The sequence below is a fragment of the Bos taurus genome, chromosome 25, assembly GCF_002263795.3.
Source record: "Bos taurus isolate L1 Dominette 01449 registration number 42190680 breed Hereford chromosome 25, ARS-UCD2.0, whole genome shotgun sequence".
Taxonomy (NCBI): Eukaryota; Metazoa; Chordata; class Mammalia; order Artiodactyla; family Bovidae; genus Bos; species Bos taurus.
The window spans coordinates 25307425-25319868 of NC_037352.1; the positions used below are offsets into that span (position 1 = coordinate 25307425).

Genomic DNA, 12444 nt, shown 5'->3' on the forward strand with positions numbered 1-12444 from the left:
CTTTCTGGGCAAATGAATGACTTACCTGGGAAGTTTTGCCTTGGGACCACAGAAATTCACTCCTAAATGCTCCCTGATGATCCCATGGTTAAGAATCCGCCCTGCAATGCAGGAGACTCGGGTTTGATCCCACATGCCATGGAACAGCTAAGCCCACATGCCACAGCTAGAGTTTGTGCACTGCAATGAAAGATCCCGCATGATGCAATGAAGATCCTGCGTGCTCCAACCAAGACCCGACACAGCCAAATAAATAAATATGCTTTTTAAGAAATGCTCCCTGATGGAGCAGGGGTGGAACAAGGGCAAAAGAATGGGGGCATCACTTTGGATCACTTCCTTTCCCTTGAATCCATGTGAATCCTCGTGATAGTGGCCAATTTGCATAAAGTATCCATTTCCGACCTTATGGCTTACTGGTGCAGCCACCTCCATGTAGTTAGTTATTTAATCTTTCCACCTGTACTGGGATCCTACTATGTGGCAGGTACTGTGCCTGGCTCTGGGGGCACCATGATCTAACAAAACTGATGGGATTTCTGCCCTCAAGGAACTCACCATCTGACAGGCCAGATGGAAATTTACCAAAGAGTCCCAAGCTCACCATGGTGATCAGGGCACAGAAGGGGACATTCACAGTGGCATGCAGGCTGAGAATGGAGGCTTGATGTGGTCAGAGAAGTTGGGAGGGCTTACCTGAGGAAGTAAGCTGGGATCTGAGGGATGGGCACAAGTTAGCCTAGGCCGTGTGAGTTCAGGAGTGAGGAAACGGCATGTGCAAAGGCCCTGTGGTGAGAGACAGCATTGTGAACGTGAGGGATGGAAAGGCCATCAGGGTGGCCCCAGGGATCCTGGGCACAAGATGAGATTAAAGAAGTAGACAGAATCCAGATGGCAGGGATGCTGGTTGAGCAGCATGGGAAGCTATGCTAGGGTGCTAATCATGGGGTGGGCAACGTGACTGATGAGTGGAGAAAGGACCTAAGGCTGTGTGCAGGGCTAACCCACACAGGTCCATTCATCCTGCAGACATTTCTTGAGTATCAGCAGTGACCCAGGCCCAAGGGCTACTGAGAAGAAAGGCAGAGCCTACCCTGAAGGCCCTTTCATTCAAGTCTGAGTTTTCCAGCTGGTAGAATACGGAGTCTGAAATCAGTTCTCTTGCCACCTCCGTCTTAGGTTGTCTTTGTTCAATCGCTCAGTCGTGTCCAGTGCTTTGCAAGCCCATGGACTACAGCACGCCAGGCTTCCCTGTCCCTCACTATCTCCCGGAGCTGACTCAAACTCATGTCCATGAGTCAGTGATGCCATCCAGCCATCTCATCCTCTGTCATTCACTTCTCTTCTCACCTTCAATCTTTCCCAGCATCAGGGTCTTCTCCAGTGAGTCAGCTCTTCACATCAGGTGGCCAGAGTATTGGAGCTTCAGCATCAGTCCTTTCAGTGAATATTCAGAGTTGATTTCCTTTAGGATTGGGTACCTCCTGCAGAATCTCTGGTGCTCACTGGACACTTCTCTTCCTGCTGCAGGCCTGCAACTGAATTTTACTGCCTCCTGGGGTGACCTACACTACCTGGGGCTCACCGGCCTGGAGGTGGTGGGGCAGGATGGCCAGGCACTGCCCATCAACCCGCACCAGATCTCTGCCTCCCCCAGAGACTTAAATGACCTCCCTGAGTACACAGACGACTCCCGGACCCTGGACAAGTGAGTGTCTGTAAGAAGCACAAGGTTCATGACAGCAGGGGCTCGGGGACCGGATATGCGTTGTAAATTTCAGACTTAACCATCAGCTGGCATCCCCTGGCATCCCCTATTCCACCTTCTTCCAGCCACCCCAAGGTCTGGGGTCTGCCCATTTTATAGTCAAGGGAAACTGAGGCCCAGGAAAGGGCCACACAGCTGGAAGAGGTAGACAGGATTAGAAGCCAGGCTCTCCTGTTTCCAGACCCAGCTGGGCTTTGTGTTTCCTCCATGGTGCTTGAAGTCCCTGGTGGCTCCCACAATAAAGAATATGCCTGCAATGCAGGAGGTGCAGGAGATGTGGGTTCAATCCCTCAGCTAGGAAGATCCCCTGGAGAGGGGAGTGGCTATCCACTCCAGTATTCTTGCCTGGAAAATCCCATGGGCAGAGGCACCTGGTGGGGTACAGTCCGTGGAGTCACAAAGAGTGTTTGTGACTTTCACTTTACACTTTCATGGTGCTTAGCATGGGGCCCCAAACACGGTAACTGCTTGGTAAGCCTTTGGCTCTGTGTTTAGGCATGAGGGACCCAACCTCTCGGGGGCTGAAAACTTTCCCCTCCCTGAGGCTGGAGATGATGGCTGAAGCTGCACTTTCCTCTGCATTTGTCCAGTTTCATAAGCCCAGGTTGAGTCAAGTCAGTAAGAGGACAAGCCTGGACACGGCATTGATCCACAGCGTTCAGGCACCCCTGAACCAGGACAGCTGTCAGGCTTGGGGCCTGCCTGCAGGTGCGAACAAGAAGAGTCTAGGGGAGCCAGAGGGATGAGAATTCAAATCCTGTCTCTGCCCCTTGCCAGCTAGTTTCTTAACTTCTCCAGTTATAATAATCATAATAATAACTGAAATTATAATTGCCATTTTGGGAGCACTTATTAAATGCCAGACACTGGGCTGTGCTAAGCAGGTTATAGATATTCATTCATCTAAATCTCAAACAGCCCTAAGAGGCCCCCACTCTACAGATGGAGAAACTGAGGTACAGAGAGGTACCTCAAAGGTCACCCACATGAGCTGAGTGGCAGAGTCATGATTTGAATATAGGCACGAGGAAGACCAACACCTGTGCATTTAACCACAAAGTTATACTGTCTTCCCCTGCCTCAGTTTCCTTATCAGTAGAATGGGACAGTAATCTGGCTATTGGGCAGAAGGGGGGTTGCCACGTCACCACTGCACCCACTGCCTGGCCCAGAGTGTGTGGGATCAGTGGTGGCCTCCTACCTGCCTTCCTCCAAGGTGCTCCTTAACCGGGGCCATCGCGGCTGCTGCATTGCCCAATCAGGGGCCATCTTGGTGAGTCACACTCTCACAAACTTAGACTGGGAGCCTGTGGTCCCTGCTGCCAATTGTAAAAGTGATCTGCTCATAGCTGGCCTGGCCTCGCTTGTTCATCCACACCCACCCAGTTCCTTCCCCTCCGCCCAGACTATGTTGCAGCAAATCCCAGGTCTGAAAGTATTTCATCTCTGGGTATGTATCGCTAAACAATAAGGACTTAAACCTGATCCAAGTATCATTATTCCACCTAAATGATTAACAGTCCTTTAAATTTGGAGAAGGAAATGGCAACCCATTCCAGCATTCTTGTCTAGAGAATCCCATGGACAGAGGATGCTGGTGGGGTCACAAAGAGTTGGACATGACTGAGTGACTGAGCACTCTTTTAAATTACTAGATATCTAGCATATTTCTCTTTCCCTCATCATCTTTTTTCCCCCTTTTATATCAATTTGTTCCTTGAATTGACATCCAGATATGGTCTATACATTGTGATTGCTTACTGTGTCTCTTTAAAAATTGTTTTTTATAATTCCCTGGCGGTCCAGTGGTTAGGAGTCTGTATTTCCACTGCTGGGGGCCTGGGTTTGATTCCTAGTTGATAGGGAACTAAAATCCTGCAAGCTGAGTGCCATAGGGAAAAAACAAATTTTTTATTTTTAAAATTTATTAAAAAATACTATTGACATATAGTTGATTTACAGTATTGTGTTAGTTTCTGGTATATGGCAAAGTGATCCAGATATGTATACATATATATGTAAATATATGCATATGTATATGTGCTGTGCTAAGTCATTTCTTGTCTGACTGCATGACTATGGACTGTAGCCCACCAGGCTCCTCTGTCCATGAGATTCTCCAGGCAAGAATACTGGAGTGGGTTGCCAGCCCTCCTCCAGGGGATCTTCCTGACCCAGGGATCAAAGCCATGTCTTTTATGTCTCCTGCATTGGCAGGCAGACTATTTACCACTCGCGCCACCTGGGATGCCTGTATAAGCATATACATATATGCATATGCACACACATATATGCATATGTATATGTATATATATATATAAATTTATGCATATATGGGCTTCCTTGGTGGCTCACATGATAAAGAATCTGCCTGCAATGCAGGAGACCTGGGTTTGATCCCGGGTTGGGAAGATCCCCTGGAGAAGGGAATGGCTACCCACCCCAGTATTCTTGCCTAGAGAATTCCATGGACAGAGGAGTCTGGTGGGCTGTAGTCCATGGGGTCTCAAAGGGTCAGACACAACTGCACAACTAACACACACATATGCATGTATATGTGTATAAAATATGTATATGTATATTCACATTTTGTTTTACACTCTTTTCTGTTAGAGGCTATTAAACAAAATATTGAGTAGAGTTCCCTATACTATACAGTAGGTCCTTGTTGTTTATCTGTTTTATATGTAGTAGGAAAGGGCAACCGGCTCCAGTGTTCTTGCCTGGAGAATCCCAGGGACGGGGGAGCCTGGTGGGCTGCCGTCTATGGGGTCACACAGAGTCGGACACGACTGAAGTCATCAGCAGTGTGTATATGTTAATCCCAAACTCCTAATTTATTTCTCCCCTGCCTCTTTCTTCTTTGGTAACCGTAAGTTTGTTTTCTATGACTGTGAGTCTATTTCTATGTGTTAATAAGTCCTTTGATGGTTGATAGATCACCTAAACCTCTCGTAATCTCTGGGTTCCCTTCCATCTTTTTTCACTTTTTGCTTATAAATGATCTGTAGAAGAAACCAGGGTTTTTGCTCTGTTGAGTCTGGATTTTACTAGATCAGTAAAATCCAGATTACTGGATTTTAAAATTTAAATATTACTGGATTTAAAATCCAGTATTTAAATATTACTGGATTAATATTATACTATATTATACCATATTATAGTATAATATGCATAATACAATATATAATATATTATATAATATATTATATTAATTATATATTATATAATACATTAATATATTGTGTATAATAATTACATTAATATATAAAATATTATTGTATCATATATAATAATTATATTAATATATTATATACTATACTATAATAGTATAGTATGGTATTATGTTATATATATTATATATAATTAATTATTATATATAATTAATAAATATAATATAATAGATATATAATATAACATAATATATCATATATAGTATATATGCTGCTAAGTCGCTTCAGTCATGTCTGACTCTGTGCAACCCCATAGATGGAAGCCCACCAGGCTCCCCCATCCCTGGGATTCTCCAGGCAAGAACGCTGGAGTGGGTTGCCATTTCCTTCTCCAATGCATGAAAGTGAAAAGGGAAAGGGAAGTCGCTGTCCGACTCCCGGCGACCCCATGGACTGCAGCCCACCAGGCTCCTCTGTCCATGGGATTGTCCAGGCAATAGTACTGGAGTGGGGTGCCATTGCCTTCTCCATATTATATATTAGTTATATATATTATTATAATTATATGTTATTATAATAATTATATATATTTATTATATATACTATATACTATACTATACTATTCTATTATACTAACATTATACTAATTATAAAATATTACTGGATTAATTAATATTTAAAATATTACTGGATTTAAAATCCAGATTACTGCATCAGTAAAATCCAGATTTTACTGCATCACTGTAGTATTGTTTAACTTGTTCCTCAAGCTCCTGTATTTCCTGTAATCTGTTCACTAGATCATATTGAGATTTGGCCATTAGGGAAGCCGTAGCTATCAGGTCGTGTATGTTAGTGCACACTTCCTTCGGACTCGTGGGACATCTGGTGGTCAGGCTTTCCGTGACGCTGTTAGCTGACATTTGGAGGTTAGATCTCCTGCTCTTTCAGGGGTTGTGGCACGGTGATAGACTGATCCTATCATTCTTTTTGTTTGTTTTTGTCAGTAAAGGGAAAATTTGCCTCAATTACTTGGTTACTTTGAGGTACAGTTCAAACAGGAAAGACAGTTTGATGCTTGATTCTTTCCCTTTATTTCTTCAGTTTTCAAAAGAGCAAAATTGTTTCTCTAGAATCCTTTAAAACATTTGTTTGCTTTTGACTACCATAAACTCATGGATTTAAATCTCCTGTGTCTGAAGGGTTTCAATCTACTGCAGTTTTTATCCTATGGATGCTCAAACTGATCCCTCTTTGGACACTGGGGGCTCCCGAATCCTTCTGTAAAACAGTCTCTCATAGCTGCCTTCCTTTCTGATATGACAAGAAATCCCAGATTCCTCTTGTACGCGTATTATCCCCGGTATGGGATCAGCCATTTCTCCTAGAAGCCCAGGTTCCTTCTAGTGGGAAATGGTATTTAGAGACCATAGTGTAGCCACTAGGGATGCTCATTGTTACTGGGTCAGTCCTTGTTTCTAGGCTTTTTTGTGGACAGAGCTAGGAAGTACCATTTCTATATTCTTGAGAGTGTCCGTTAGGGAATTCCCTTCACTGTCAGCTCTAAGCACTTCAGCAGGTCTCTCCACACTCAGAACTGGGCAGTAGTTCTTTGGAAGTGGCCCCATTTCTAGGACAGGGAGGTAATTGCTTTTGGAAGGAAACAGAAGGTTCTCTAGTGGTAGACCTCAGCCAGCTTAATTCCACAAACACCCCAGGGTTAAACTGCTGAATTTTCTCAGTTCTAAGATGCCAGCAGTTGTAAGACATACCATCCATCAATTTAATAACAACCTTTTAGAGGAAAAAAAAGAAACATTACCTTCTTGGATGAACACTTTGCTTGTAAGATTTATTCCAAGTCCAAAACTTTAAAATGTTAAAAGGAAAAGCAAAGTTTATCTTAAAATCTAGGAGGGACTTACGTGGCAGTCCAGTGGTTAAGACTTCACCTTCCAGTCTAGGAGGTATGAGTTCGATCCCTGGTTGGGGATCTAAGAGCCCACATGCCTCTCAACTAAAAAACCAAAATGTAAAACAAGCAATATTGTAACAAATTCAATAAAAACTTAAAACAATTAATAATAATAAATTAGATCTAGGAAACATGGCAGCAGCCTGAGGCCCTACCAGGGGCCTCAAAGCTTCAAAGTCACCTGGAAAATGGGATAGCGCGGGGAGGGGGGCCACCCAAGAGGCTGAGAGGTGGGTTCCTATCTCCAGGGCCAGGCCTCTCAGTGGAAGAGAGACCAGGGCTGGGGTCAGGGCTGAGGTGTGCTGGACAGAATCGGAAGGATGAGGCAGGAGAACCAGAAACTGGCCTGGGTGGAAGTGCAGTATGGGCCAGCTGGCGAGCTCTCTTAGAACATGATGGGGCTTCCCCAGTGGCTCAGTGGTAGAGAACCCACCTGCCAATGCAGGGGACACAGGTTAGATCCCTGGTCCGGGAAGATCCCACATACCAAGGAGGAGCTAAGTCGGTGTGCCACGGCTACTAAGCCTGTGCTCTGGAGCCCGGGAGCTGCAACTAGCAAGCCCACAAGCCACAATTACTGAAGCCTGCACCTCTTAGAGCCTGTGCTCTGCAACAAGAGAAGGCACCACAGTGAGAATCCCGCCCACTGCAACTAGAGAGTAGCCCCCGCTCTCCGCAACTAGAGAAAAGCCCGCATAGCAACGGAGACTCAGCACAGCCGAAAATAAAATTAATTTTTAAAAAAAGAACGTGAAGGTGCTGGGGACTCCCGCCCAGTGGTGGGCAGGCTGCCCTGGGCCACCCAGGCTGAGTGACCACAGGCCAGACCACCTCCCTCCAGAGGCACCTGCCCCTTCTCGTACTTGTCCCACGGCGGGAGCTCCCAAGTTCTCCCTGGTGCTTTAGTATCTTTCTCCTCCAGCACAAGGAAGAAGGAATAGAGTTCTTTCCAAATGTACCATAGAGTCAATACAGTATTTTACAGAAAGCTGGGGAAATAGAAATTGTCACTTCCCATCCCCTCTGACAGAAACATATTTTTCATTTTTGGTCATCTCTCTTGGTCCTTGGCCTCATTTTACAACATTAAAGCCAGTGCTCCTGCCATCCCACAGCCTGCCCTTTCGCTTTATTCTTTTCCCATTATCCTTGTGATGATCATCTTCACTACTGTTTGATGTACTGAACGTTTCCCTCTTTTGAGATCTTTCAGGGTTGGTTTGTTTGTTGCTAATGTAAGTAATATCTAGGTACAGATGGCTTTCTGACATGCTGAATAAACTTTTCTTAGGAGGAAAAATTCTAGAAGTGGGACCACTGGGTTAAAGAGTCCTGAAAAATAATACATGCCCCACCCCCATCCTTTTTTAAAACCTTGATGATCGCTTCACTGTACCTTTAACAGCATCTAAGTGTTAGTCGCTCGGTCATTTCCAACTCTTTGCGACCCGGTGGCCTGTAGCCCACCAGGATCCTTGGTCCATGGGATTTCCCAGGCAAGAATACTGGAGTGGGTTGCCATTTCCTTCTCCAGGGGATCTTCCCGATCCAGGGATCCAACCCAGTCTCCCACATTGCAGGCAGATTCTTTACCATCTGAGCCACCAGAGAATCCCTTTAATAGCACAGGCTGTTGTCTCCCCCAGTTTCTTGTTTTGTCTAACTTCACAGATAAGTGATGACTCCTCACTGTTGCTTTGATTAGTCTCACCTCCCCTTCATGAGCCTGATCCAGCCAGGCTCATGCCAGGTAGGGGCGGCCGTCGTGGTGGGGAGAGGAGTGGGTGCCAACCCCACGCTGTGAGTTCTCCCTGCTGACCGGACTGCCCTCAGCTCTCCCTGCCCTCCCCACTGAGCGCAGGTTAATTGATGGAGCCAACATCACGATGGAGGATGAGCATATGTGGCTGATCCCCTTCTCGCCGGGGCTGGACCACGTGGTCACGATCCGCTTCGACAGAGCCGAAAGCATCGCAGGCCTTCGCTTCTGGAACTACAATAAATCTCCCGAGGACACCTATCGAGGGGTAAGCCGGGGAACAGCGGCCGCGCTCGGTCCCCTGTCAGGGAAACAGCGCCTTGATGAATGGCTGGTGTGGCTGCCGGAGAGGAGCGTAAATCCTCCAGAACTTTCCACATGGAGCTGGGGGAGGTTACCGCCGGGGAGCGAGAGAGCTGCTGCCGTTTCCTTCTTCTGCAAACAGCAAATGCAGGCGAAAGAGCCCAGGGCAGACTCGGGGAACTGCAGCGCCTCGTGGCCTCTGGGGACTCAGGGGTCCTCAGCGGCGCCCCCGTCCACAGTGCCTAGTTGCAGAGCCCTGGTTCCCTGAGAGCTTTGGGAACCACGTCTGGGCTGAGGGCTTCTCACACCTTTGTCATTTCACTGGACCCGCATCCCAGCCTCTGGGAGGCAGGTGTTATTACCCCCGTCTTTCAGGATATTGAAAACTGAGGTTCAGAAAGGCCCAGGCACTCACCCAAGGTCACACAGCTAGAGGCCCCGTCCCCGTGTGCCCGGCTTGGTTGCCCACACTCTGATTTCCACGGGGTGGAAAAGCAGAGGCCTCTGTTGGCTTGTGGAAAAGAGTTATCAGGAGGTGCCCCCTTTCATGGGCTTTTCTGCCCGGTGTGCCCATGAACCGTGAGACAGTTGTCCCCTCCCACTACATAGACGTGATGATGACCAGGTCACCTAAAGGTCGGCAATGCAGTTAAGACCCTAAAGTCACCAGGCGCTGCGTCTGAGTCTGTGTGACCATTGGCGCGTGGCCTGCCTTCTCTGGACCTCAGTTTCCTTGTCTGTGAAAGGAAGAGGAGAAGGACACCTGCCTCTACCCCACAGAGGTTGACAAGGCCAGGACCTGGCCTGTGAGGCTGCCCTGAGCCCAGGTCTGGGCTCCTCACCACTTCCAGGTCCTCAAGATGCTGGTCATTTATCACAGCAGAATGATCAGTCCCCCTTCCACCATGCCCACCCCGCCCCTAACCTCCTTCAGGAGCCTTGGCTCCCCTGAGCATGCAATTTATAAACCCCCCGCCTGAGGCTGCCCTGGTGTCTTTGTAAGCATGCTCTCGGGTCAAGCGCGTATAAAATGTCAGCTATATTGGCATTAAAAAACATTCTTCTGCCTCAACTTGTGCCTCTGGGCTTTGCTCTTCCCTTGAGTGAATCCATCGGTCCAGTTGAGCTTCCACGATGCTAGATTTACCGCCTGGAAATGCTGGGCCTGGGGCCCCTCTTCCCAGGTGTGGCCCCCACCAGCTGCAGTACCAGTGACGAGTGGCCACCGTTGGGGGGTGGGCACCATCTGAGAGGGTGCAACCGGGCCGCAGTGGGATGGAAACTCTGGCCCCCTCCCTCCCTCCCTAGGAAAGGGTGCCTCAGATGCCTACCCCACAAGGCACTCCTGGGCACCCTGGCTCCGGGCCCCTGGCATGAGGTTAGAGCCAAGCCTGGCACTCCGGGAGGTGGGCTCCATACCCCTCCAGTGTGTCCTTGGGCAAATCGTTGGCCTCTCTGAACTCTAGGTTCCTTCACTGTAAGATGGAGATGATAATTAAAGCTCCCCCTGAGGGAACGAATGGGGGGCTGGAGAAGTCAGGGATGCTTCCTGGAGGAGGTGGTGGTTCTAGAAGAAGGACAAGGGCTTCCTGGGCCTCGGCTTCACTTCAGGTGGCTTTCTCCACCGGGCAAACCCTGGCAGTGCTAGACTACATCCTGCCTGCTCCAAGTCCAGCAGAAGAGAGAACTCCTCTTTGCAAGCAAGCCAGCAAAACCCCAGGAGCCATGCCGATTGTTCTAGTCGAGTTCCATCTCTCTGAACCAATCACATGGCTAAGGGGTGACAATTCTCCATCCGGCCAGGCCTGGGGCCTGGGCAGGAACCTTGAGGAAAGCAGAGTGGAGGTAGAGTGACAGCTTTGGGGTTGCCACATCCAGCCGTGCCTGGAGCTAGAGCCCCTCTAACACCTTCTAGGTGTATGCACCCTGTGACTGACTAGGAAGGGAAAGTGAAAGTCACTCAGTTGTGTCCGACTCTTTGCGACCCCATGGACTATACAGCATGGAATTCTCGAGGCCAGAATACTGGAGTGGGTAGCCTTTCCCTTCTCCAGGGGATCTTCCCAACCCAGCAGTCAAACAGAGTCTCCTGCATTGTAGGCAGATTCTTTACAAGCTGAGCTACCAGGGAAGCCCTGACTGACTATGGAGACCCCCTAACTGCTGAAGGAATGAAGGGCCCCCAGGTACATTGTAATCATGAGACCCAAGTCAGGGCCCCTTTCTTTCTGCACAGAGAAGCCTCTCTGTGTCTCCCAGGGGTGAAACGCCATCAGTTTGGTCGGCAGTGGTCCGTTCTGCTAACCATGAAGGAGCCCTGACTCCCCTTCTCTGCTCACGTATTATTACTGCTGCCCAGGGGACCAGAGTTGAGCCACCTCAGACCTGGCTGTTAGGCTCTGACATTGAATGGCTGGTTGCAGCCATCCGGCTGGCAAGATCTGGCCTAGAACAGGGGGACGTGTTAGTCCACATCCAATCAATTCAGCCAGGTCTCAGTAAACACCTACTGTGTGCCGGGCCCTAAGGTGGATGTAGAGATAATCCAGCCAGGGTCTGCCATCAGGGAGCCCAGAAACCACCCAGGACATAGCTATGGGGTGCATGCCCTTAACAGGATGGGCCAAGGGCTCAAGAAGGAAAATCAGGAAGGAGTCCACTTCTGTTCCGGGGAAAGGGCTAGGAGAGGAGAGGAGGTGTGAATCGGGGGTGGAGAAGGATGATCTAGGAAAATACTGGCCCACTGTGTGCCAGGCACTGTTCTGTTCTGGAGACTTTATGTAAGTTAGCTCCTCACTGAGCCCATTTAACAGATGAGGAAAATTGAGGCAGAGGGGTCAAATAACTTGCACAGCTACTCACGGTGGATCCCAGAGCAGCTGAGTCCATGCCCTTGACGACCCCAGCCCTCTGCAGCTGAGTAGACCAGAGAAGGCCCATATGTGTCCTCCGTGGCAGGGGCCTCACCCACCTGCTCCTCTGCTGTCTGCCCAGGCGCCTGGCACAGAGTAGGGATGGCAATTGGCAAGGAGCCCCCTGACCAGGTGGGGTCTGGTCTGGGAGGAAGGCCTGGGGGGTTCTGTGAAGGCCCTCGGTCGTAAATGGCAGCCACCAGGACCTCCAGCCACATCAGCGCTCACCACCCTCCTCACACCGGCTCCTTCTCTTCAGCCTTGTTTTTTTTTTTTTTTTCGTTTGCTAGGCCAAGATCGTCCACGTCTCCCTGGATGGCCTGTGCGTCTCCCCTCCCGAGGGCTTCCTCATCCGGAAGGGACCAGGCAACTGCCACTTTGACTTTGCTCAAGAAATCCTCTTTGTGGACTACCTGCAGGCCCGACCGTTGCCCCCGCCAGCCCAGAGGTGAGTGGAGCGGCTCCCCAGACGGTCCTTCCCAGCCTACGGGCCCTGGCTTTGCATCAGGCTCTGAAGCGTGTACCTAAAGCGCTTTGAAGTGATGATCAAACAC

The 12444-nt window shown here is 48.8% G+C and overlaps 1 protein-coding gene across 5 annotated transcripts in view; it reads left to right on the forward strand.

Moving 5' to 3' along the window:
* Window positions 1-12444, forward strand: part of KATNIP (katanin interacting protein) — a 239203-nt gene that overhangs the window by 217379 nt on the left and 9380 nt on the right. For all 5 annotated transcript variants that reach the window (XM_024985088.2, XM_059881579.1, XM_059881580.1 and 2 more), the window contains 3 exons: window positions 1531-1708; window positions 8778-8943; window positions 12181-12338. In XM_024985088.2, the coding sequence (XP_024840856.1) occupies window positions 1531-1708; window positions 8778-8943; window positions 12181-12338 (502 nt within the window). The remainder of the gene's footprint in view (window positions 1-1530; window positions 1709-8777; window positions 8944-12180; window positions 12339-12444) is intronic.